The sequence below is a fragment of the Natrix helvetica genome, assembly GCF_964273705.1.
Source record: "Natrix helvetica genome assembly, chromosome: 2".
Lineage (NCBI taxonomy): Eukaryota > Metazoa > Chordata > Lepidosauria > Squamata > Natricidae > Natrix > Natrix helvetica.
The window spans coordinates 111,643,933-111,671,306 of record NC_138552.1 but is presented as its reverse complement, the minus strand read 5'-3'; the positions used below and the strand labels follow the sequence as shown (position 1 = coordinate 111,671,306).

The 27,374-nt window shown below is 38.9% G+C and overlaps 2 protein-coding genes across 2 annotated transcripts; one reads left to right on the top strand and one right to left on the bottom strand.

Moving 5' to 3' along the window:
* Nucleotides 1-415: 415 nt before the first annotated feature.
* Nucleotides 416-11,345, bottom strand: DUSP12 (dual specificity phosphatase 12). The gene is made up of 6 exons (XM_081942338.1): nt 10,944-11,345; nt 8,140-8,253; nt 7,928-8,046; nt 5,520-5,616; nt 3,363-3,549; nt 416-927 (listed from the first exon to the last, which is right to left on the bottom strand). Exons 1-6 carry the CDS (start codon nt 11,198-11,200, stop codon nt 766-768), a joined length of 936 nt encoding a protein of 311 aa, XP_081798464.1. The 5' UTR covers nt 11,201-11,345; the 3' UTR covers nt 416-765.
* A 7,577-nt stretch (nt 11,346-18,922) lies between these two features.
* TENT5C (terminal nucleotidyltransferase 5C) lies at nt 18,923-27,103 on the top strand. Its single transcript, XM_081941097.1, has 2 exons — nt 18,923-19,099; nt 23,444-27,103. The coding sequence occupies exon 2, from the start codon at nt 23,462-23,464 to the stop codon at nt 24,623-24,625; it is 1,164 nt and encodes a 387-aa protein (XP_081797223.1). The 5' UTR covers nt 18,923-19,099; nt 23,444-23,461; the 3' UTR covers nt 24,626-27,103.
* Nucleotides 27,104-27,374: the final 271 nt, after the last annotated feature.

The window sequence follows — 27,374 nt, the reverse complement described above, 5'->3', positions numbered from 1 at the left end:
CAAATTCTACTTCACAAGAATGTTAGAATTTTTTTTTAAAAAAAATATCAAATTATACAAAATTAAAAAGAATATGCAAATATGCAAGTTTGAAATTTTTAACTGTAGTAATTCCAAAATTCCTCAAGAGAACCATGTTGAACAGATCTTGCTGGAAGTGGATTAAACATTCATACAACGGGCTACTTGCCAAGATTTGTATTTGAACAGCTGGTTATACATGTGGCAAAACTCCCAGAAGCTGAGGTGAGCAGCTCACTCCTTCTAAACTCAACTTTCAGAAGAATTATCTTTACAGAAGCACATCTCATATGAGATCTTCTAACAAACCTCAATTATATTTTTGATAATTAGGCATTTCTAAAAGTTAACATCCTGCCTGTTCCCTCTCTGGTCATAAACTCGCACACCAAACTTTCAGGAATTTTTTTTTTATTGGGAAAATGCAGTTCTCATACACAATGCCGTTGTTCATAAGGAAGAGCCTCTAGACATATTTGCAACTACAGTAGTCTTGGTTGGTAGCAGTCACGTTGTGCAAATATACCCTGACCACAATTTGTGACCACAAATTTTAGTGTTCAGTTTAAGAAATTAAAACTATTTCAAGAAATGTTCCGTTGTGATGTGTAATTAGCTCTGCTGCATATTTGGACTACTATTATGGTATTATAAATACTGCACAAGGCCACTGATATGTAAAGCATTGATTAAATTGTGTCTCTTTATACCAGGCATATGTAATTGTCCTAATACAAACCAAGTTCACTTTCTCACATTCTGTGGCTCTCTGATGGGCAATCTTTTTACTTCATCAATGCGATTCTTGTGAATCTGGAAGGCTGGAGTCACCCAATGACCACAGGAACACTGCTCACCATGCCAGTGGAAAGAACCCAACTTTGATGTACATTTTGGACATAGGAGCTACAAGAGAATCAGAGAGAAGGGACAGTTGATAGTCTATCTGGCCTTTTGCCTTTTAAAAACAAGCATGGAACATGTGGAACTCTTCACTTTGAAACTTTTTGTGAATTAGATTAAGAACTTGGCCTCCTTTTTTTTACTGCCCTATTTCCCAAACCCTGTACTCCTAGGTATCTCTTCTTGCAAGTGCACACGATAACGTGTGACCTTTAGAAGACCATTTAAATAAAAAAAGCAATCCAGTATGCTTCTTCTCACAATTTGCTTTGGTTCCTGATTTTAAAACATCCTATCCCAACCCCCTTGACAGCATTCATTTTTTCCCCTGATACCGCCCACCTCTTCCTGGTCTCTTTTAAATACTTTAGAAAATGTTTCCTCCATCTGGCATTCCCTTGAAATCTGCTCTGATGCTCAGGATCTCAGAATTCCCTTTTATTCAATTTTTCTCTCTCAGTTTCTCATTCATTACACAATCTATAGGGGCTTCACATCTTCTATCAATACTGCACTTTTTTCTAGGCCCATGTGCCACATATGACTTTTCAACTTTTCATTTTTTCCAAAAGCCACATGGTTTGTTTCCTTGAGAAAAATGAATATATTTTTGATTTGATGTTTAAATACTGAAGGAAAAGGTGCCATAAGATAATCCAAAAGAGAGAGAGAGAGAGAGAGAGAGAGAGAGAGAGAGAGAGAGAGAGAGAGAGAGAGAGAGAGAGAGAATGAATGAGAATATATATTGTATGTATGTGTACACAGACACACACGACAACCCAACATCCTGATATAATAAAGGGGGGGAGCTATATTTCAATAAAATGTCTTCATCTATCTTTTCTTTTTACTGAACTTAGTTTACTAGTTAATTTTCCATGAAGGAATATAGAATAACCCATCCATATACTGTATATACTGGTAGATTCCACATGCTTACAATATTCTGTCACCTATAATATAGCTATCAGTGGGCAGTAATGTAATTCCTTTGTCCAGTAATATTTTTCATTGTGGTTTTATAATAGATACAACTCTATGATTCTATTGCTGCAATTCCCTTTGTTCTGTTGTTTCATTTAATATTAATAGCCTAGGTATTTATTCTTTTAAGAGGTTGCTCTAAATCAAGATGTTAATTTTTCAAAACCAAGAGTAACTGCCTTTCCAGTTGACCTAAAGTAAGGGAATTATAAAATTTTATTATGAAAAAGGTCTCTCCACCGTCCCTTAGCTACATGATAGCACTCTCTGAATTTTATATCAATTATCTCTTTTTAAAAATAATTCTTATTGAAATCTTATTCATTCAGAATTTTTTGTAGGATTTGGTCTCTCTTCATTTTTTCTTTTTTTCCCATTCCAAAAGTTTCTTCAAGACTTTAGCAAACCTCTTTTGTAAATACAGTAAAAAGTCATTATCTGGGTCATTCTCTTGGCTTATTATTTGTAATTCCACTTTGATTTTCAAAGTTTTAACCTACTTCTTTTGTGCCTCCAGTAGAAAGTCATTGTCAGAATCCTTCTATTGTCTAATGTTTCTGCTTTAACTGCCTTCCCTATCTTATAATCTATCCTTTTTTGTTACCCAGTATTTCTGGTTATACAATTTCTGCATCAGGTAAAATCTGTTTCGTATCTTCCATTCCTTCATTAGCATCCATAGAAGTAGACAACATTGGTGGCATTGCTGATTATATAGCTACTAATTTCTGATCCTACATATCAATTATATCTCTGAAGAATTCACGTTTTTGAGTTAAACAAAGGACAGCCGGAAAAGAAAGCAAAATCTTTCCATCCATTAATTTCATGCGGTAAATTACTGCCATAAAATGAATTGGAAATAATTTTACCTTGAGGAAATCTGCTGCAATGCTGCATCTTCTATACAGACAACGTAGCAAAAGATCTGGTGTTTTTACAAGCTTTCACAATACCACAATGTCTCAAAACAGTTTATTCTCTCTGAATAAATTAGTGATCATTTATCAGTTACTCTACATGGTATCCATGCTCCAGTTAGCATATACAGATTGAATGAACTTTGAGGCCAGAACAATGCATGTGTCAATGCAGCTTCAATTCTACTGTGGATCATGAATTAAGTTAGGGAGGATTCACTTCAACATGGCCCATAACTTCTGCTGCCAAACTGGTCAAAAAGCTAAACAGAGAGCATGAACAGTATCAGGGAAGGATAGGTAACTCCTTCTCCTAACATAAGACAACCTTTGGCAGTCTTACCTGGATAAGGAGTTAAGCTTACTTCCCTCCTTCTAGTATGCAAGCTACAGGTTCTTTCCCCATATTCAAATTATTTAACATATACATCCACATTTAAATAGGTCACAGCCTTTGTTCAGCTCTTAGCAAAGCAGCAACTATTATTTTGAACCTTCTTCAAAATAAAAAAAATATCAGATTCTTTTCCTCACCTGTCCTTCCAACACTCCTAATAGTGCTGCCTCCATCCACTGCACTGGCTCAATAAAGTAAGACGTACAGTTTGATTGACCTGCATGGCCTAAAGGTCCAGGCTCTGAAACCTTTTTGTGAGCAAATGCTACAGGTCCTTTGCCTTCATCGTGGGGCAAAATGCTCGAACTTCGGAACAGCAAGCGCCTGTTTATCAGAAAGAAAAGAGCACAAAGTCATGGAAAAGGATACCCAAACAGCATTGCTCCCTGGCGTCTGCATTTTTTTTTACTTATTAGAACAAATGAGGTGGAAAAGAAACATATAGACATAATCCTTGACTTACAACAGTTCGTTTAATGACCGTTCGAAGTTACAACAGGACTGGAAAGAGTGACTTATGACTGTTTTTCACACTTATGACCATTGCAGCATCCCCATGGTCACGTGATTTATATTCAAATGCTTCACAACTGGTTCATGTTTATGACCGTGGCAGTGTCCCAGGGTCACCTGAATCACCTTTTGTGACCTTCTGACAAGCAAAGTCAAGGAGGAAGCCAGATTCACTTAACAACGGTGTTACTAATTTAACAACTGGAGTGATTCACTTAACAAATGTAGCAAGGAAAGTAAACCAGGGCAAAACTCACTTAACAAATTTTTCACTCAGCAGCATAAACTATGACATTCAACACTGATATACTACAGAGAACAAGCAGGACCTGATTACAGAAGACCTGTGTCTTTCATAACCAGATCATCACTACTTTAGGACTGAATTCTAACCAACCCAGTCTTCAACATTTCAACAAACATCCATTTAACAATGGTTTCTTGCAATGAAAAATACCCTTTTAGAAGCTATTGTATCTAACCACATACAACACTTATCATGTATGACAAAAAAAAAAGTTACAAGCAAAAATGACATTTTTTTTCAATAAATCTGTAAGTGAACAAAAGCTGACACAACACATGGTACAAATTTAAACATTACAATTTTCTGCAAAAAGAAATCTCTGCTAAAATTGCCCCAAACTGGTAAGATCTACAAAATAGAACCAATGGATCACTATAAGTAAATTACAGTCTAAATTGGAATAGTTGTCCGTAGTACACCATGGGTTTATTTTATTTATTCATTTATTTGTACCCCACCTTTATTATTTTTATAAATAGCTCAAGGGGAAGACATACCTAATACTCCTTCCTCCTCCCCTTTTTCCCCACAACAACCCTGTGAGTTAGGTTGGGCTGAGAGTGATTAGTCAAACCTGATAAGACAATTCACCATCTAAAGTCAGCAAAAGAAAATATTAATAACATTTAGAAACAGTGATTTGGACTGAGGAAACAAGCACTGAACTATATAGGCTACACAGCATTCTTTTGAAGAAAAAGAACATCGTGCCCAAGTTTAAGTATCGGGGTGACTCTATTATGCTTTGGGGTTGCATCACAGCTAGTGATAAAATATTGTACATATGAGGGAAAAATGGATTCTACTAAGAATCAATATATTCTAGAACAGTGTTTCCCAACCTTGGCAACTTGAAGATGTCTGGACTTCAACTCCCAGAATTCCCCAGCCAGCGAATGCTGGCTGGGGAATTCTGGGAGTTGAAGTCCAGACATCTTCAAGTTGCCAAGGTTGGGAAACACTGTTCTAGAAGTCAGAGCAGAGGCCAGCAGTCAATGAAAAAACTGAAGCAGAAAAGAGATTGGCTATTTCAACCAAACATCAGTTTGAAACATCTTTAAATCAACCATAAAATATCCATAAAAAAGAAAGATAAAATGAAGAGGGGGGGAAGAAACATAAATAATGGCTTTCACAGTCCCAGACTTGCATACTGTATCTATAGGGAGTTCTATTTGCAGAAGTATGTTTATATCATATAAGAGTTGTGTCAACTGCTATTCACTTAGGGATTCTCTGAAACATACACTCTGACCCAAATTTTTGCGTGCAACTGCATCAGCTGTAAAGCTTTCTCAAAAAGTCCTTTTGCCTAGACTATGATTAATTCAACATTTAGTCTGTTTAGATCCCCAAGCAATTTAACTGTATTTAGAGTTAGCTCCTTGGTCGCAAAAGTGTTAGTGCTTGGGAAATTGCTATGAACCGATCTCATAAGATACTATTCAATAAATGCCCCTCTGGAGCCACATACCTGCATTTCCTGCACCTGTAAAGAATGTCATGATTTGGGATTTGATGTACTATGTTTGGATCAATTGCGAAGACATGACTAGGCAAGCCTTCTGTCTCTGAAAACCAGAAGCAACAAGGAGTTTATATACTTATAATGAAGCATCTCTGAAAGTTTAGAGCACTTCTTCATTGCAGATATTTACATGTAGTCCTAATAGCAATATCCCCATAGAAGTATACAATAAAACACATCTTAAAAGGATGGTTTAAAGTTGCAACAATTTATCCCAAGAGGGCTTTGAAAGAACTAATATAGCTATAATCTCCCAAGTAAGATTTTAGCCTTTATTAAAATAAGTCCACCAGGGTAACTATAACATTTCCAATTCAATATTCAGATACCAATTTTATGAGAACGCTGGGAGAGAAAAATCACATAAAAATGTAATTAGTCATGTTTGCCCATGTAAAAAAAAAATAGAAACAGGAGCAACACTGTAATACTTATATATTAGGTTCAAGGGAAGGTGAGAAAACATTTTGAATTTGTACAAAAAATTACAGATGAATTAAAGAGAATTTTTTTTGCCACAGTACAATAAGCTTTAGGTTGTCCTAGAGGCAATGACTATTCCATTGACAAGACCAACAATTCCAGGCAATAATTTAAGAATTTGCCTTTCTGGATAAATTTTGCTTCAATACCAAGCAGTTTAGAATCCTCAAAATTTTAATGCCTAATCATTAGTTCTTTTCTTGTGAAAAAAAGTGATAAAAATGCAGTGAATCTGATTACTTTGGTTCTTTTGTAACATTGCATAGCACATAATGTTCAACATAAAAATATGGAAATGTATACAAATATTTTCTTATTATTTTCAATATCAGTATTTTTATTTTTCCTTTTATACAACTGCTTTTTCAGAAGATTATTTTCCTCTCACTAGTCTATTATGCAGCCTAATTTGAATAACTTAATAGTGATATCAAGATTATGAATAACTTACAGATACATGATTTAGAATCTAGTAATTGATATATATACATATTAGTATAAAAATCTGCACATCTCCATTGACAAAAAAAGAAGGCAAACATAGTTTTACTTAATTCATGCCCAATCTGAGTACATAAAGAAGGAAGATAGTCTTCGATTTAAGACCATTTGCTTAGCAACTATTTGAAGTTATGATGGTACTAAAAAAAAGTGACTTACAACCAGTCTTCGCACTTGGGATCATCACAGTATCCCAATTGTCATGTGATCAAAATTCAGGTGTCTGGCAACCAGCATATATTTATGATGGTGCAGAGTCCTGGGGTCATTTGCGACCCCAACTGGCTTCTGACAAGCAAAGTCAGTGTGGGAAGCTGAATTCGCTTACTGACCATGTGATTTATTTAATGACTGATGATACACTTAATCATGGCAAAAAGTATTAAAAGTGCAAACAACTCCCTTAATGACTCTCTTGCTAAGTGATGAAAGTTCCAGTCTCAATTGTGGTCATAAGTTGAGGACTACCTATACATACATATCAAAGAGATACAAATTAAAGTCTATAACTTTACATATGACCTGACAAATGGCTCCGCATGCCACCTGTGGCACGCGTGCCATAGGTTCGTCATCACTGCCCTAGACAGTAAAAATGCTCAAGATTACAGAATGAATGAACAGAGGACGGGACTGTGTGGCTTATTACCAGTCCCCACAATATTGATGCTCAATGTGAAAGTGTTAGTTGAAAAACATGATGGTAGAAAAATCAAGAATTTTTTCTGAAGAAGATAGACTAGCAGAAGTGACAAAAATGCCATCATTGGACTTAACAATAATTATTGATTTATAGTTCAATCCAAGACAAATGCACTTTTGCATTCTGTGTATTAATTCTCAGCTACTCAGTTGTATCTCTGCATGTCTTCAACTATCCCCCCAAATCCTTGAGTATCTAAACACATTTAGCTAATCAGTAAAAGTGATGTCTGTTACGCAGGCTCTGCCATCAAAAACAAAAAAGCCGGAGGGAAAAAATGTACAAATAATATAGGAGCCACTAGTGACCTTTATATAATTTCTTTTAATACACTTGTCAGAGGCTAATTTTTGCTAGGATGGGCAGGAACAAGAAATAGGAGAGATACAGCGTAGCTAATATTGTACATTATTAGCTTTCTTACAGATATTGGGATGTTTCATAGACGTAGTAAACATGTTAACTATCTTTCAGAATTGAAGTTTCATCAGATAAGCTATCTATAATATAATTAACATACTGAACAGAAAGGCTATTACAGTTCTGCTTACTGCCAATATTAAAAGGATCGTAGCTAGCAAAATATACCAATAAAAGTACAGTTTAATGTAGATAGCACAACATCTAAGTAATGGAGTATATATATCGTAATTTCTATTTGCCTTACCAGGACAGTTTTCTGTAATGTTTTTCAAACGATACTGCTTATAAATAGTATTGCTAACATCAAACTTACAACCCATTTTTTCATAGAGTTGCAGTTGCCACTCAAAGCCTTCATTCATCCTAGAACAAATCAAAAGAAAACTTATAGATCAGAGAATGTGTATTTTAACCTTCATGAGAAAACACTTTTGCCAAAGAAAAAATAAATCATACTTAGCATCAGGTTTGATGGCTTGAACAAAGGCATAGGCTTCTTGAAAAGTAAGGCAATTAGTTTTCATTAAATAGGCAGTCACAATAGCAACACTTCGACTAACTCCAGCATGACTGGAAAAAAGAACAGGAAGATGTAGTAAAGTATTGTTTCCCTTATATATACCACAAAATATATCATTACTGCTTTTATGCTGTTTTTCATAATGCATTTTTATTCAGGATCAGGAAGCAGAAAGCTGGGCACACATCCCTCATCACATTTTTGACAGCTGCATTAATATAATGCTACAGAATCAGGGAATCTAATCTTTCTACAGTTCCTGCTAGACTGCTTGGATGCAAAACAATTATTATGTATCCTGATTATCATGAAATCCCCCACTATTCAACCCTACCGTGTTTCCCCGAAAATAAGACACGGTCCTATTTTCTTTTGACACCCCCCCCCAAAAATTTTTTGCTTGGGCCTTATTATCGGGGAGGGGCTTATTGGTTTGGGATTGCCAGGTGGCTGCTCTCTTGCAAGCGGGCGCCCAAAGAGCCAGGCACAGTCTCAGGGGCAAACGGCTGTGTTGCACTGTTGCAGCAGCGCAACAAAGCCGCCATGAGATGACCACGCTCATGAGCAGCCTCCCGGCAATGCCCCTTTCCAGTCGGGAAGAGCGCCACTCACCGACCCAGTAATATCCCAAAGGCGCTAAGCTGCGGGGCACTCTGACCCGCTGGAAAGAGAGGTTGCGCGAGCACTTGTTCTGCCTCCAGCTCGCGTGCCTCCCTGCGTCACCATGCCCAACTCTCCCTGAAGGGCTGGGCCAGGACCCTGCTGCCGCCGCCGCCCCACTACCACCGTCGCCATCACACTCCAAGCATAACTGGCTTCCAAACTCCGGAGTTTCGCTGCTGAGTCTTCCGGCAACAGCCGCTCTGGGACTACACTCAGAGTTTGGAAGCCGGTTATGCTTGGAGCGTGGTGGCGGCAGCAGTGGTGGCAACGGGGCGGCGGCGGCTCCCAGCCCTGCAGGGAGAGTTGGCCATGGTGAGGCAGGAAGGCACGCGAGCTGGAGGCAGAACAAGTGCTCGTGCAACCGCTCTTTCCAGCTGGGCAGAGCGCTACGTGGCTTAGCGCCTTTGAGATATTACTGGGTCGGTGAGTGGTGCTCTGCCCGGCTGGAAAGGGGTGTTGCCGGGAGGCTGCTCATGAGAGCAGCTGCCCGGCAACCCCCCGCTCCAGCTGGTCACAGCACCACCCACTAGCGGTATCCCAAAGGCATCAAGCAATGTGAGCGCCTTGCCCCCCCTCCCCTGGCTCCTGCGGCTTTGCACCTTCGGGATATCGCTAGGTTGGTGAGTGACGCTCTGCCTGGCTGGAGTGGGGGGGTTGTCCAGGGAATTTATTATTGGGGCAGGGCGTATATTTTTGCCCACAGGAAAAATATGGCATGGTCTAATTATCAGGACATGTTGTAATTTCGGGGAAGCACATTTTTGACATTACATGACAGGAAGTTTCAGGTTGGTCTTTACTGTAATGCTTGGATGATGACAATTCTACACTAACAATAGTTAATTCCCATGTTCTGAACAAAAAATAAGCCCCTTAAGAGTGTAAGAGAGTGCCATTTAATCTTATGTAAATTGGGGTAACTTAGCATTTGTCATCAATCTATACAGTGATCATAATAAAAAGAAACTAACATTCCACATTCAAATACATTTTATTGATCACCAATTATATGAATCAGTGTTGGGCAGAACTTTTTAAAGCATGTTTTCAGTACTGTTTCTGACAAAAGGAATTTACCACAAGCTAATATAGAATTTCCCTAAAATTTGACAGGGGAGAAGGCAAAAATAAAAATTCAGGAAAGAATGTCAGCAACTTAAAAACCATCTATTGTCTGGGTTCACAAATCGCAATAAGCCTTCATAAGATTCACTTGTGTTTTTTTTTACCAAGAACGAAATATGAAATCAATTACTGTGAATTTGGTAGAGGACAGGAAAGCCTGGAGGAACCTTGTCCATGGGGTCGCGATGAGTCGGACACGACTTCGCAACTAATACCAACAACAACTGTGAATTTTAAAGTATGGTTTATTACACCTTGAGAGTGTTTGCACACTCGGCAACAATTCTCTGCAAGTGCATTGCAGAATTTTTAAACCCTCCTCACTTCCGTGCAACCTTTTAACTTAGGTTAGGCTTACAAATATCTCAAAAACTCTTTAACCCAGATATTACACACCATTAGGCTAAAAGGAATACATAAAACGGCAGCTACTCTCAGCTCAAACACGGCGAACTCCAAAGCTCAAATAGAGCGGGCGGGGCTTTAATTATGACGTAACAAAGACAATCTGGGAGGTTTCCTACGGAAGGCGCGGAAAGCGTGGGCCCTGTCTACACGGCAATTAGTGGCTAAATAGACGATCCACGGGGAAACGCAGTATTTGAACTCGTTATATATATATTTTTTTAAAAAAACTTAAACCGATTGACACATTTATACTCTAAGGAGAGCAGAAATTTTCTTCTATCCCTTAAGAAGCCCAGGCTGGTTCTTAATAGCTGCACTATAATCAAGGATTTCTTTATCCTGGTTTCTGCTCCGAAACGTTGCTCAAAGCTAATATTAACAGATTAACAGAGTTGGGCTGTTTGGGCATGGGGTTGGACTAGATGACCTGCAAGGTCCCTTCCAACTATGTTTAACACTAGAACAAGAACGTGGTGGGGGCTTTTGCCGGTCAGTCCCAGGGTCATAATCCACCCCGCCTCCCAAACAGTCTCCTTAGGCTCACCAGCGCACCAGGGCGCTTCCTCCGCCCTCCAGGACTTGGCTAAGAAAAGCCGCGCACTCGTCCAAGCGACTCAGCAGATCGCTCTGCGGCCGGTCCAGCGCCTGGACAAACAGCGTGCTCTCGAAGCCCGCAAGCGCAGCGGCTCCGGGCGGCTCCGAGTCCACCTGCAGCAGCGCCGTGACGGCTGGATTTCCGGAACCGTCTGCCGGGCCAAGATCGGCGCCGCTCAGATACAGCCGCGGAAGCACCGGCACCATGGCTAGGAGGAAACGATGGAGGCTCCCGTTGCTCCGCCCTCGTTGCGCCTGTCCCTGATCGCCGCGCGGCCGGCGTGTGGCGGAGAATGCAAAAGATGGGCCCAGGGAAGCGGAGACTTCCAGTAGCGGAAACGACTTCTGAATCCCTTTAAAACAGGGGTCTCCAACCTTGGCAACTTTAAGACTTGTGGACTTCAACTCCCAGAATTCCCCAGCCAACATGGCTGGCTCTGAAGGATTCTGGGAGTTGAAGTCCACAAGTCTTACACTTGCCCAGTTTGAGAAATATTGTTTAGATCTTCTCTCTCCCGCCCCCGCCCTCAGCTCTTCCTCCCATTTAAAAGAGAAAACAAAATATATATTGTTTTCACTCGTATTGTGGCCCGAGATCATCTCGGCCCTGGCTACTAAAGGGGCCTTAGGAAAGGGCTAACATTAGGTAAATTAAATAAACATGGTGGATAAGCGGAGAATCTTAAATGTCAAGCACGCAATTCCCTAATTTATACGACTCCACAAGGAGTGCTGTTTTTGATCAATGTTTATTTTCGAAAATGGACTCAAAACGATGTTATTTTGTATTATTTTGGAGGTAAACTAGCAATGTTACATGCAGTTCAGAAAAGGAGTACAAAATTCTGAAGCAAATTAAGGAAAAGAAGACATAGCTAAAACTGGTTTACACAAACACTATTTATTATAGATCTGTACTTTCCTAACTTGGCACAAATACACATTGAATCATGCACTGTTTTTTGAATAAACGTCTCTTAAAGAATACCATAAGCCAATCATGACTTTTTCTGTCCTCCTTTCAATCCTGTTACTTCTTTTTTTTAAAAAAAAAGTTTTATTGGTTTTTACAAATATTTGGGGGGAAAGGGTACATAGGTATGGAGAAAAATTTTGACAGCTACATCATACAGAAGGTGGTACTTCCCCGGGATCTTACATCTCTCTCTTATTTCATATATGCCAAAATATCATTATTACATACATATTAGCAGTTTAGGTTTACCTCAGATTCTTTAACATCTTCAATCATACTTTATGTTACTTCTTCATAGGTTCATTCATTCTCTATGACCAAGTCACCTCAAAATACAGTATTTGTTTTGGGCTGGTTATGTTTGTATTCAATCCACATTCATTCACAATCTATTTTTGTGTTATCTTTTTTTTTAATACCCCGTTCCCACTGCATTCAACTTTTTGTATTTCTCCTGATGTATTACTTCCATGTACAAACAGGACAAACTACTCCTACATCCAGCTATTTTTCTTTCTAAAATGTATCTTCCCTTAAAATGAACCAGTTGCTACTCAACTTTCTAGCAGCATCTAAATATTTTCCATACTCTTCCTAAGTTTAGTAAATTCTGTGAAGACGTATAAAATTATATACTTGCTCTACCTTGGGATAAAATTCCTGATGACTAAAACATAAGGGTTGTAACTAAAACATTGTAAGGGTTGGGTGTTGTTGTTTTTTTGTTTAAGAGCAACTTTCTAATCTATTTTTAGGCATATATTATGGGAAAAGTTGAGGAAGTCTTCAACTGACAAAAGGATGCTTGTTCTCAAAATAAATCCTTTTTAAGGTCCCAACAGTGTTTTAACCAATTCCTTCTATATGTGGAAAAAGGCAAGTGTGCATCTTGACTTCAACTTCTTCTATTTTTACATAAATTACTTCTGCCTCACTGGAATCTAAAGACTCCTCAGGCCCCTGGACTACTAATACACAGGTGCTTCTTTTAAGATGTTCTGGTGACCACTGTTCCCTCTAAGGTGCGCGGCTGCGCGGCCGCGCAGGTGGCAAGAAAACACCGTGCAGCAGTTTCCAACTGCCACGCAGTGTTTTGTACTGTCACAGGTGCCGGAGGCTGGGGAGGTCCTTTGCAGACGGCTAGAACTGGCCGCCCGCAAAGGACCTCCCCAGACTTGTTTTGGTGAGCGCGGGGCGACTGATGCTAGTTCAGCAAAGCAAGCCCGGGGAGGTCCTTTGTGGGCAGCCAATCCTAGCTGCTTGCGCCCGGCACTGCGGCTAAAATAAACCCTCAAAGCCCCTGCCGCTACCGGAATATCTGCTGCCGCCTCCTCCTCCTCTAACAGCACCACATTTGCTGCCCGATGCTGCGGCAGATTTCCTGACAGTGAGAAGTGAAGCCGCCAAAGCTCCCGCCGGCGCCCCCGCCCATGGCAACGGCGCCTCCCCCTCTGTTCGGAGCACCTGAGCTGAGCCCCACGTTACCCCTGCCCCCTCCTCCTCTGTTGTGCTTTTGAGGAGCCATGAGGCCGCAGGAGCCAGCAGGAAGGCGGCGGGGGGGCAGGAGCAGGGGAAAAAGGCCTCATGGCTTCTCAAAAGCACGGCGGAGGGAGAGGGGGAAGCAGGGGTAACGCGGTGCCCAGCTCAGGTGCTCCGAGTGGAGGGGGACGCGCCGCTGCCGCTGCCACGGGCGGGGGCGCCAGCGGGAGCTTTGGCGGCTTCACTCCAAATGTGGTGGTGCTGTTGGAGGAGGAGGAAGAGGAGGAGGTGGCAGCTGTTATTCTGGTGGCGGCAGGGGCTCGTCGGCATCTTCAGCAGCAGCCCTGCCCCCTGTGAAAAAAACCGAAGATGGAGCAGATCCACGCAGATGACATCGCCGCAACATGACTGGAGGAGGAATTCTGGGAGTTGAAGTCCACAAGTCTTCAAGCTGTCAGGTTTGAAGACCCTGGTTTTTTTTTTCTAAAGGGTTAAGGGTGCAAGGGTCTTGCAACTTGACAGCTTTAAGACTCGCATGCTTCAATGCCAGAGTTCCTGAGCCAACATGACTGGAGGAGGAATTCTGGGAGTTGAAGTCCACAAGTCTTAAAGCTGTCAAGTTTGAAGACCCCTTGGGGGTTTTTTTCCTAAAGGGTTAGGGATGCAAGGATCTTGTAACTTGACAGCTTTAAGACTTGCGTGCTTCAAATGCCAGAGTTTCTGACCCAACATTTTGGTTGCTAAGCAGGAGCGTTGTTAAGTGATACTATATAACACTTTTAATTAAGCGGGTACCTTGAATAAACATAACTTTGAGTTTCAAATAATACTGATTTTGTTGTTGTCTTAGGTGACACCTGTGAAAAAAATTCAGGCGCTGCTCAGGCATAAAAATGTGCCGCTCAAACACTATACTTTTCTGCTCACACTGAAAAAAAATTAGAGGGAACATTGCTGGTGACTCTGTTTTATTATCCCAAATGTGACTAGATTTTCACCAATTGTTGGAAGATCTCAGAAATAATAACTATACGCAGTAAAACTGGAGCTCCATGTGAATACAATGGAAATAATCACTATTTAAATTATATATATATATATATATATATATATATATATATATATATATATATATATATATATACATACATACATACATACATACACACACACACACACACACACACACACACACACACACACACACACACACACATATATATATATATATATATATATATATATATATAATTTGTGTTGTATTTGTGCTGATAAATAAATTTGGGCATACCAGGGGTTGTAACACAAATACATACACAGTTACACACATATATATATATATTGCAAATATTCGAAGATATATTACCATGTTCTGTTCTGTGCTTAAAGATTGTTGTTTCTTTTTTCCTGATTTTTAAATTAAATCATTTTAACTAAATATATAAAACAAAATGAATATCCAAAATTATAACAACAAAAAGAAAAGAGAAAGCTAAAAAAAGAAACAAAACCATATAGGGCATATATTCACAGACATATACACATATATAGCGTTCTACAGTAAATGGAATTACGGCCATCCATAGCTATATTATTTAATTCTGCATATCATTGAATAGTTGAGCCATTTTCCAGTGCTGATCTGTAAGTAAAGTACAAATATCCACCTTTTTTCAGATATCAGCTTCAAAAAATATAAATATCTGAAATGTCAGCATTAAAAGCATGTAATACTAACTACTTACCAAAATGGAGCAGTGGGCTGGTTCCCCTCTCACTGCCCGGGCTGTCAAATCATAAACGTTGGGGACCAATGTACTAGTGGTTGTTTAACCCTCTTCTATTTTTTCTATTAAATTCCTCCTGTATTCTTTCTTAATTTTTAATCCTTCCTTGCTCTATTGACAACAGTTTTTGCAACTATATTTCCCCACATAGCATATTTTGTATGTTATCCTTTTCTCCTTTTTGCAGCAATCAATTTATGTATTTTTTTTCTTCATCCACGGTTTCTTTCACTTGATCATCCCACCAAGCGACTTTATTTATACAATTCTGTACATTTCTATGGCACCATGTAACAATTCTTTCACTCTAACAGTCCCAATCTTTCATCATAACAAACCAATGATGCTTTTAGAGTTATATTAATTTCTTGGTAAGTATATGTAAGAACAGATTTATGCTTAAACCATGTATTCAAAAAAAATCTGTTTAACCAGTCATCGTTCCCATTAGTTCTCAAAATGCCAGAGTCACTTTTTGTGCACCATCTCATCAAGTTTTAGCAATTGCATTTGGGCTTATTAACAGCCCCATGATGTTTTATAGTACTCTCTGGGCAGTTTACAAAAAAAGAATTATTTGCATATTGCCCCCAACAATCTGGGCCCTCATTTTACTGACCTCAGAAGGATGGAAGACTGAGTCAACTTTGAACCCCATCATGATCAAACTCCAGGCTGTGGGCAGAGTTTGTCTGCAATATTGCAGTTTAACCACTGTGCCACCAGTCACTAATAGGTCAATAGATTATAAATAGATCAATAATCAATGATTCATCAATAGACAATACTTTACTCAAAGAACTACCAAGAAAACCATACCTCTACCAACACTGACAGACCAAGCTATCCTACATAAACAGGGAGTAAACCCCACACTCACTAGCACTAATGAGATTACCTGAGATTACCTAGTTGCATAATTAAACAAGCCAGCAAACAACCAAGCTCAGAAAGCACAAGGACTCTATAGTTCAACCCTCAACTTCATGTATTCTCTTCTATTGCCATCTTTGATCCCATCCACTTTCCTAGTACTGAGTCCATGACACATTATGCATTAGGAAATATGGTACTCAGCAGTTTAACCTAAGGCTAGTGGAAAAGTCAAGTCTTTTAAAACACCAATCAATCTTCCAGAGTGTTACTTGGACAGTGAATGAAAGAATAATCATTAATTAAAACTGGCATCATTATGTGCCAATTTAAGTAAGTGGAATGAATTGTAATCAAATATGATTGAAAGATCTTCAAGTAACTAGATTAGAGTTCCCAATTTCAAAATGAACTAAGAATGTTTAATCACAGAGTACATTCACACATTACATTAAAACATAAACTATGATTTACAAAGGACAATATTTTAATGTAAGCCAGAATTAAACAATGGTGATGACTTAATACAGAATATGCAACCTCCAGGCCATATGGGGTCTTGGAGAGCTAAGGACCAAAAATATGCCATTTTTAAAAAGCTCTTGAAATGGGAGGATTGAGGAGCAAAAGTGTTAACCATTTAAAATGTTCTTGCATTAGAAGAGAGAACCTTGAATCTTGGTCTAGCTTTGAATGGAAATCCCCATTCTACCTTCAAAGAACAGAATGGATGATAAGTGATTCATAGCCCATGCTGGTGATAAAGTCAGCAGTCTTTTCACAGAAACATGCTTTCTGGTTTTATTTTGTTCAACACCTGTACCAGCAACTAAGGGTTTGGTTTCATGAGTTTGCTCACAAGCATCCAAAATAAACTTTTTTTCTCAGTTTCATCCACATTCTCCTGTACTTGTCATTTCTGTAAAATGATTTACATTTTAGTACTTTGTTCTGTTCTTGCTTCCATGCAAATATCTAAAAATGTTTTCCCCATCCTTCTCATTTTCAGCTCAGTGCATTTTAATTGGCCTAGTTCAAAGCAGGGATAGAAAAATCTACTTTTTTCACCCCAGAAACCATTCTGCCCATTACATTTTTCATAGCCCCACTTTATAATCATTTCTCTAAAATTGTACTGCTTAACATCAATCACCCTATTTTCCTAGGCTTATATCTTTTTGCTGGACTACCCAAATGTACGGATTTTGCAGTATCAAATGCACATCTCAAAAACCAAGTAAACAGCAAAATCTCTTTAAGGCAAGAAGAAACAGCTTGGCTGTTGACTCTCCTACTCTAGTTTTACTCTTTTAAAAAACCTCATCAAAGAGGCTCTGATCCTGACATTTTCTGAAGAACTCAAATCTTCAGGAGCCTCCAAACTTATCTGAGCTTGTATTGAGCTTATTCCAGAGTTCTTTATTTCTACCACCACCCATTAAAAAAATTATCCTTTCTTTTATTTAGCCTTTTATGAATACAGGAATGATTTGGTTATGGAAAACTTGTTCCTTAAGGCTTGTTATTTTCTTTATTCCATGTACTATTTTGTTTTCCATTTTTTAAATGATTGTGTTATCGTGAAACAAGCTTTAACTTATAAAAAATACGCAGTACTTGTAAAAGTATAAAGTATAAAAATAAAGGTTTAATGAATGATCAAACCTTCTCGGTTCCTCATTATCTTGAAATAACTTTCCCATTTGCCTTTCTTGCACAATAAATTCCTGTTGAACCAGCCAAATCTGGGGATTCCAAAGGGGCCTTTTATGAACTATTTTCAATCTTTATCTTTTTTTGACTCATTTCTCCCTTCCTGTGAAATGGGTTTCTGCTTTGAGGCAGTGAACTGTGAATCCGAGAAGTTTGTTTTACTGTGGGAGTTTGACCTCTCAAAAACATTTTTAACTTTGCAACCATGAGATCTGTTTGCTTCAATTAGCTCTTTCAGTAATGGATCACCCCCAGGATCAGAAAACTTGGACTGATTTACTATTAATGGAAATGTTAGATGGTCCACCCCCTCAAAAACCTGTAAATCACCACCGTAATTAATATCTCCCTATCACTAACTGCCTTATTCCATCTAGCTTTAAGTAGGGATGGGCACTCACCATTTAACTGGATCTATGTCCACATTCTGATGTCTCTGGCTGTGCTGGACTCCAGCTGGATCCTTACCAGTCCAGAGGCACTTGTGCTTATCTCTCCCAGTGGAAAGTTAGGAAGGTACATTTGGCTTTCCACGTGTAGTACACTTTACACTAAGTGTAAGTAAACTTTATAAACTTTATAACGACAATCAAATGGAATGCAAACTATAAAAAATACAAACGACAGTTCCCAAGTTGCAATAAGAAGTTTGGTTTAATCGTGGTTTATTAAATAAGCCACAATTCGGTATTTAAACAAGCCAAATTTTGGGTTGCAAACCATTACATAGCAGTGGTTTATTCGATGAGCTGCTATTCAATATGATACATGAACCCATTAGGCCAGGTTGTTTGCTAAGGTGCATTTGGTGTGGAACTTGGTGCAGGGAGAAGAAATCCAATGCTGGTGAACAACAATCAGAACAGAACCTTTTAGGCCCTGAAAAAATGAGCTCGTATCTTGGGTCATGAACGGATCCAGTTCTTGCAATATCTCCAGGAAAGAAGACAGTAACGTATTCATTTTTAAACAAGACGGGGCCTACCCGAAAATATTTTCAGTGCGCTCTTGATTCCAACTTCCACGATTTTAGTCATTCCCACTTTGCTAGCTAAACTCTTAGACTGTCGTAGGAGACAAAAGCGCTTTCGCTGCCCCGCCTGAAGGGGCGTTGTCTGTCCGAGGGCGGGGCTTATAAATGAATCCGCGAGGGGGGAAAAAATAATGCTAAGCTGCAAGAAGAGACCGGAACGGCCGAGCTGCCAACGCAAGTGAAGGGTCCAGCGTCGCGGAGGCTCCTGCTCCCTCCCCGCTCACCGACTTAGTTGGAAAACGGAGGTTTGTGTGCAAAATGTTGAGGGTTATTTAGACCTGTCCTGAGCGCCCTGGCCCCTAGTCCCGGGAGCAGAAACACCTTAGAAACCTCTACGCGATATAAAGTCCAGCCAGCAACAGTGGCAGCACGAAAAGCATTTGCTCTCGGAGCGACATTGGGGGGGACCAGACAAAAGGGCTCCTCCTTGGCTGCCCTTCTAGTGAAACACGCGTGGAGACCTGGTTTTGACTCCCTAAAGCCGCTTTAGGCTTCGTCCCCTTTCGGGTTCGACCTCCAGGGCAGCGGGTCGCGTCTTCCCACATCCGCGGCGGGTCTTGGTGCGCCCGGAAGGTAGCGCGCATCTCCCCGACGCGTTTCAGCATGAAATGTGTGGAACTGCGTGGGTTGCGCGGCGTAGTTCGCGTTGAAGCGCAGACGCAGGCTTCGGTGTGATTTGGGGATGTGGATTGAGTTGCGCTGCGTCTTTTACCTGCGTGATTATTATTATTTTTTTTAAAAAATGGCAGCAATTCTTATTAATTGCTAGACTTTTCCAAGGAGAATGGCTTTGAAGGATTTTTCCTTGGCTTCTTAGTAGAAGAGAGAAAGAGAGAGCTGGGTAAAATGACTGTTTACGCCAATTTCCCTGGGGAGAACTGAGGCAGCTGGATGTTTCTGTCAGAAGCCAGTTACTAAGTGGGTGTTAACAGCCACACCTGTTGCTGAAATACCATGGGCTTCAGTGATAAGTTAACTTTTGTTGTTGTTCACTTATTTGGTTGCTTCCTACTCTTCTTGATCCGATGAGTGTTATTTTCTCAGCTTGGTTTATCAGAAACCACTACTTTTTGAGTCCTTTCAAGCTAGTGACAGGAGTCTAGTCACTTACCTTCTCTTGACTGCTTTTTAAATAGCCTTCCATTTTCCAAGCATCAGAGGTTATTCTAGAGAGCTCTTCTGGCCATGTTGTATCCTTCACAAGATTCTGGCCCTGTGAAACAAGAACCTAGAAAACATTATTAAACAGAAGTCTTCTACAGCAGCCTTTTCTAATCTGGGCACGCACTAATATGTGAACTTGGGGTTTTCCAGCCAACGCCAGATGTCTGTAATGAAGGATGGGATGGATTGAGATGGACAGCTCCTAAACTCCTGCAGCTATTGTTCAATTTTATCATGCAACTATTTTATTTTTCCTTTTCTTTCGTATATGTAGTAGCTTAAAAAAATAGGTGGTAGTAGTTACCCTTGCTTGCAGGGCACCTTTAACATTCTGTGAATGAGGCCCGATGACTCCTGCATGAAAAATACCTTGTAATTAGGCTGCTTCAGATGAATGGGTTGGATTCAAATTGAGCATTCTGTAAATAGAAAGCAGAGGCTCTTCTCAAAAATAAAGAATGAGCAGGCCATCTTTATCACATTTTGTTCTGTCTGCATTGCCTTGACATCTCAGCATTTCAGATCAGCTTTCTAGGAAACCTGCAGAGCAAAATGACTCTACTAAACATTAATTTCAACCCAACCATTTTACGGGAAAGCCTGTGCTCTACAAAATAAACACATGGCTTTTATGTGAAGGGCTCCAGTGATCTTTGTAGCTCCAGATTAAAGCAATCTTGTTTAGCAGTTTTGAGAAAAAACTTCAGTGTAAGTCTCTGTGGAAATACTACCACCTAATAATGTAATAGAAGCCTTGATACAGCCTAAAAATAGGTTTGTATGTTGAAGTGATGTCTCGGCATTGTTGCTGAGCATAGAGATTCCTGAAAAATACTTCCTAATATTGATCTATTTTATAGTAATCCTTTGAATTATATTTTATATAATTGATGTGCTTCTTATATAAAGATAAATACCATGAAATAAGAGCTATTAGAATAATATTTCGTATGCAACTTCAAATGATTTAACTCCTTTTCTGTTGCTATTTTCATATTTAGTTTTCTAATGCTGCCTTGAATACATTAAGATGATTTTCCTGTATGATTTTTGAGGGGCAACATGTCTAGGGTTTCAATGGGACCCATTGGAAGTCTGTTACTTGACATTCTCAAGTTATTTGGCCTCCTTAGGCCACACTTAATGGGGAATATAATGGCACTTTCATTTTTAGTCTAAGCAGTTCTGCTAAGGAGGCACTAGATATTTGTTTTTGTCCAGTCTTCTAAATAAGAAAATATCTCAGATAAGATGCTTTGTTCAATGTTTCTTTCCTATACAAATAGCACCTTTCCTGATACATTGCTTTTTTTTTATTAACAAACATATAAAATACACACACACAAAACTTAGACGTACAACACATTTACACAATACAATACAAACAGGAGCTTCCTGTTCTTTCTAATAGCAGTTATCAATTGATAGCGCTCACCTTATATTATTTCCCATTCAATTGTATTTCATTTGAGTTTCACCATTCTTAATTTTCTTATTTTACTCATAACTATTATTTTTGAGTTTTGTTACATTCCTTCATTGATTCTTGTTTCTTTCCTCTATCCACCTATACCATTTGTCCCATATCTGGTAGAATTCTGATTCTTCTTTTCCCTGAATTACTTTAGTTAGTTTGTCCACTTCAGCACAGTCCATAACCTTTCTTATTATTTCATCTTCACTTGGAGTTAGTTTGTTTTTCCATTTCTGGGCAAAAGCAATCCTTGCCGCCGTAATTATATGTAGTATTAAATACCGGATTTCTTTTTTGTATTTCGCAGACATTATTCCTAATTTAAAAATTTCAGGTTTCCATTCTATTTTAACCCCCGCTATTGCCTCCAGCCAATTTTTGATCTTTTTCCAAAAAACTTTAGCCGCCTCACAGGTCCACCATAAAAGATACATTGCTTTTCATTTAGCCAAGTCTTATTCCTGGAATTTGCCCCTCTTGCCACCAGCCAGCTGATGCCCAGCTTGAGAATTGCTGTGACTAGAAAGTAGAAGACAAGAGACACACATAGGCAGCATGACTTCAGTGAATACCATACAGTATGTGCTGCATTCCTTTGCTACTGGTGCTGAAGTAATGCGGCAGAAGAGCAGACATGGGACAAATTTTTCTCGGTCTCAACAGAAAGTGGGTCTTTTGTCTATGCACTTGATTCGTACGGAAATTAGCTGGCATTGCCCTGGGATTTGGAGACCAGCAAGAGTTTCTGATTCTCAATATTCTAACAGTAATAGCAAAAGTATTTCTCCTCCAAGGATAATCTTCTGAAAATGAAGGTGGTGGTAGAGGAGAGAAATACAAACATATTTGGGTGCAGGGGTCATTTCTATTGAAACCAAATTGTCTAATCGTACATTTCAGGTGAGGGAGAAGAGGAAACTTCTTTCTGTCTAGAGCAATCCCGTTTACTTCTTATGATCCCCTTTGTGCAGTAATGTTTTGGTTGAGAGCTTTTCTTGTAAGAACTTTTCTGTGCCATTCTGTAATTCTAAAACAAGGCAACCAGTATATTTCTACCCACCTAAATGCAAATAATTAAACTTAGAGTATGTGGGTCTAAATGGGTAAGTGTGAAGTTGTAATTGTTGTGTCCAGCATTATCTAATGAAACTTGCAATAGACTGACTGAAAATGCTTGTTAACAGTTAGATATTTTTATAATGTGTATTTGTTTATTAATTGTATAGAGAGGACTCTGTTCTACAAGCCAGTCTAAAAATCCTTTAAAAGAAAGGCTAAATGGTTTGGCTCAGATTTAAAGGATGCAACGGGTTTCTTATAAATGGATTTCTCTATTTCACATGAAATCTTTTAAATCCCATTACAATGATTGTACCATGTGAGAGTAAAGTGGTAAGTAGGATAGACTCTGGTTATACAGATAAAGGGAGTGATCAAATTTTAACAGAGGCAACTTGTCATGAACGTAATTCTGTTCATGAAAAGGTCTAATATACCCTTTCCCAGCCATTGCTTGTATCAAGGTAGGACGAGAGGTCCCCAGACTAATTTGTTAGGGGCAAAAAGGCTGTCATGAATAGGGGGAGCTGAAAAAAATAGTTTTTAATATATTTATATAAATTTTGATCTAAGAAATAAGACCAGAAGTATCTCAGGTGCAAAGTTTTATCTTGATGCCTCCCAACAAAAAAAAATGTGTGAGAATTTCAGGCATTCTGAGAAATAGTGAAGTTGCTGGAGAAACTAAGGTGCAAAGAGAACCACCATTGTAATGAATTGAGCGTAAAGAACCAGTGAACCCGTGAGCATAGCAAATATAAAATGCTTGCAATATTTCATTGAGATTCTTATTCCTTTCCATGAAGAGCATTCCCAATCAATTGTAAGATCTCAAATTTGCTTTATTGTACTAAGAGGATGTATCTTATTTGAATATTCTGTTCCTTTCTAGTTCAAACATTAATCTACAATGGCAGACAAGAGACCAAAGGCTGGCTCCACATCTTGCAGTGTACTAAGTTGGGAACAGGTCAGTCGCTTGCATGAGATCCTGTCAGAAGTGGTGCCAATTCATGGACGGGGCAATTTTCCAACTCTGAAGATAACTTTGAAGAAGATCATACAAACTGTTCGGAGCAGGCTGGAAGAAGCAAGCATTCAAGTGCATGACATTCGACTGAATGGTTCTGCAGCTGGTCATGTCTTGGTTAAAGATAATGGACTGGGTTGTAAAGATCTAGATCTTGTTTTTCAGGTGTCCCTCCCAAGTGAGATTGAGTTCCAGTTGGTCAAAGAAGTGGTGCTGCAGTCCCTTTTAAATTTTTTGCCGGAAGGTGTGAACAAACTCAAGATTACTCCCATGACTCTTAAGGAAGTATATATTGAAAAATTGGTGAAGGTATCCACTGAAAATGACCGATGGAGCTTAATATCTCTCTCCAACAGGCACGGCAGAAATGTCGAGCTCAAGTTTGTGGATCGTATACGGCGGCAATTTGAGTTCAGTGTGGATTCTTTTCAAATAATATTAGACTCCCTGCTTTTTTATTACGAGTGCTCAGCAAACCCAATGTCGAAGCACTTCCATCCAACCGTCATTGGGGAAAGTATGTATGGTGATTTTGAGGCAGCCTTTCTTCATCTTAAGAACAGACTGATAACGACCAAGAACCCTGAGGAAATTAGGGGAGGTGGGCTCCTGAAATACAGCAACCTTCTTGTGAGGGATTTCAAGCCCATGGACAAAGGGGAAATCAAAACCTTAGAGCGCTACATGTGCTCTAGGTTCTTCATAGACTTCCCAAGTATTCTGGAACAGCAGCGCAAATTGGAAACCTACCTGCAGAATCACTTTGCGGAAGAGGACAGAAGCAAATACGACTACCTAATGACCTTGCGGAAAGTGGTGAATGAGAGCACCGTATGCCTCATGGGACACGAACGTAGACAGACCCTGAACTTGATTTCCCTTTTGGCTCTCAGAGTTCTTGCGGAGCAAAACATCATCCCTAACGCTAATAACGTCACTTGCTATTACCAGCCAGCACCCTATGTTAGCGATGTAAATTTCAGCAGCTACTATGTTGCAGATATCTACGGCCAGGTGTGTCCCACCTGGCTGCCCTGCAATTGATTTCTTGTCTTCAGCGCCTCTATTCAGCCAGAATGGAGCGTTTCCTGTATTTCTCTTAGCTGCTTAAATAGGACTAATGTTACCAAGCTTTAGTCAGGTCATAAATTAGTACTGCCGTTCATAAAAGAAAATCTCTTTTCTATCTGTCCTAATGTGTGTGCGCAATTTTTAAAGCTGAAGTGTGAAAGATGATGTCCAGCGACACCAGAACAATAATAGATACTTAATTGCTTCCACGCTATCTTATTTTTTTTTGAAGTTTCATTGTCTGCAAGTTCTGTTCCCAATTTAATAGAGGTAATGAGGACTAATCTGGTACTCTTGTGCAGGAAAAATAGCTATATTGCAGCACACAATTAGCTGATCAAAACCCCACTAAAAGGAATGGAATTGAAGCAGTTTAATGTAGGTAGTATGAGAGCCATTTTCCTGAAAGTCTTAATCAGCTTCCTTCTGGCACCAAAACGGTAATAATGAAATTGTCTTTAAAAAGGAAAATCCTTACATTCTATTTGGTGCATTTTAGTTTAAAGAAATTGGATCCTGGCATCTTTGTGCTGGCAGAAATTGCTTCCAAAATACATAGCTTTCGTGATCTCTTCTTCTCACAAGCTTCCTCAGAAATATTTTGAGACCTTCCTTGAAGGAGGAAGGTGACCGCAATGGAGGCAAAGAAAGTCTAAACATTTTTAGGAGGGCAGCCTTGGCAATGGAGAGCTCTTGATTTGTAGCAGTCCCAAAGCAGAAGGCCTGTTCCATGATTCCTTCTAGCCCGTTTGGAAGACTGCCAAACAAAGGAGGAAGCAGGAAAGTACTCTTGCAAGGGTAATATCGGATATTTGCCTTTTCTTAATAATGCAATCCAAAAATTCTGTGGAAAACCTTTTAGGTAGCAAAACAATTACTGGAAAACACAGAGGTTTATGAATCTGTAGTTTGGAATTCTATTTTCCCCTGAAATTGGGCATATACAGAATATGGAGTTAGTATTTTTCTAAAATTATATTGAAACTATAGATTTTTTTAAAAAAAATATTTTCAATCAAGACAATCCCAAGAAATGAATTCAAACCAACAAATATATAAATATATGAAACGAGATTATGAGAGGGTGGTAAGGGTAGGAATTTATGCTATTGATGATGTGAATAGCAATAACTGCAGTAGAAATGATGGTTTCAATAGTTACCTGAGAATAAAATACTTCAGTTAGCACTCAGGTAACACTCCCAAGTTCTTGGAAAAAAATCTTAAAAGTGAGTTCAGTTTAAAACAGTTATAAATCTCGTAACTCTTGCTATTCAGGGTTTATTGGTACTTGTACATTTTTAGGAAGCCTGTTAAAGTTCAAAGGTATAGAAAGAAGGGCTCTCAGTCACAGCTGGTGAATAAATGAAGGCTTTGTGAGAAGGAAATCTGTCAAGCATGCTTTGATAGCTCCACTGTCTTTTTTATAAAGACGAGGGCTCAAGACACTTGTGCAGGATTCTTTCCCAATTGCACTTTCTTGGCAGCAAAGCTAATAGCCTTAAGGAACACTTGCTACATTATTGAAGAAATTCATGGTTGATTAGCATAGATTTACCAAATTCAGATCTCAGCAGAACACCTAAAATTCCTAAATCATCTATTAAATACAGAAAGAAGATAGTTTTCAACCTATAGAGTTTTTTACAGGTTTTCTATTCCAAAAGGCTATTTATTAAATTGGTATATTTGTATTATAGCATAAGCATAACATTTCCAGAAAAGGGAACAAGGGTAAGTATAGGGCAGGGTAATGACAAAGAAAAACATGTTTGGAAATGTTCATTACTGACTAGTAGAAATCCTTAAGTTTCTCTCAATAAAAGTTTGAAATAGGATAGCTTTTTTAAAAAGCAGTATTTCTTCTGTAACTTAGAGATAAATTCTTATCTGTGGAAAGGTGGATGACATTGGCAGTGCTAAAGTGGCACCACCTTGTTGAATTCCTTCTTGAATCAAACTGATAAGCAGAAAAACGTTGAGTCCTATTTCATTTGCGATAGTTAAGCTACATGTTTTGCTTGACCATATCAAATTGCTGAAATTAATTGCACTGGATTATTCAAAAACAGAAACAAAATAAAAAAGTTAAAAAAAATGATGTGTTGCTCATGAAAAGATTTATTCTGCTTCCTGTTGTAGAATTGCACCTTATGATGAGAGGGGAATGTAAAATAGAATTGTATCACAAAAGGGCGCAATAAGCTGAAGTTTAGACCTTTGTTTAATATTTAATTCAAAGCTGAAATGCATAGATGATGTCTAATGATTTTTTACACTGGTAGAAACTTATTTTGTATGCATTTCTGGCAAGTACGTGTTTCTTTAAATTTCAAAATTATTGTTAGTTGCTAGATAAGTATGATAGCTTTGGAGAGGGCTGTTGACATGCCCCTGATTTTGGTTTTCTTAAACTTGAAAGCTTAAAGTAAAATATTTTGGTCAATTGAATGGTGTATGTCCTTTTTTTATTTCCTCTGCACCTCCATAAAATAAGGAGACTTTCAAAGAACTTCCCAGTTTGTTCCCAATTTCCCAACTATCCATTGTAATTCTGTATTCTCTCCCGTGCTTGGGATCCAATCAGAGAACATACCTATTGGAGGATGCATTTGAGGAATATCACTTGGAAGACCCAGGTTCAAACGCACTTTCAGTTGTAAAGATTCACAGGGACTGTACAATAGTAGAGTTGGAAGGGACCTTGCAGGTCTTCTAGTCC

What these genes read in the sequence shown, in the direction of transcription:
- DUSP12 (XM_081942338.1), bottom strand. Translation starts at nt 11,200, where the DNA reads ATGGTGCCGGTGCTTCCGCGGCTGTATCTGAGCGGCGCCGATCTTGGC. An exon ending in CATTACAGAAAACTGTCCTG is followed by an intron (nt 5,617 to 7,927) that starts GTAAGGCAAATA and finishes TCTGGTTTTCAG; the next exon opens with AGACAGAAGGCTTGCCTAGT. An exon ending in TACAGGTGCAGGAAATGCAG is followed by an intron (nt 3,550 to 5,519) that starts GTATGTGGCTCC and finishes TCTGATAAACAG; the next exon opens with GCGCTTGCTGTTCCGAAGTT.
- TENT5C (XM_081941097.1), top strand. Translation starts at nt 23,462, where the DNA reads ATGGCAGACAAGAGACCAAAGGCTGGCTCCACATCTTGCAGTGTACTA.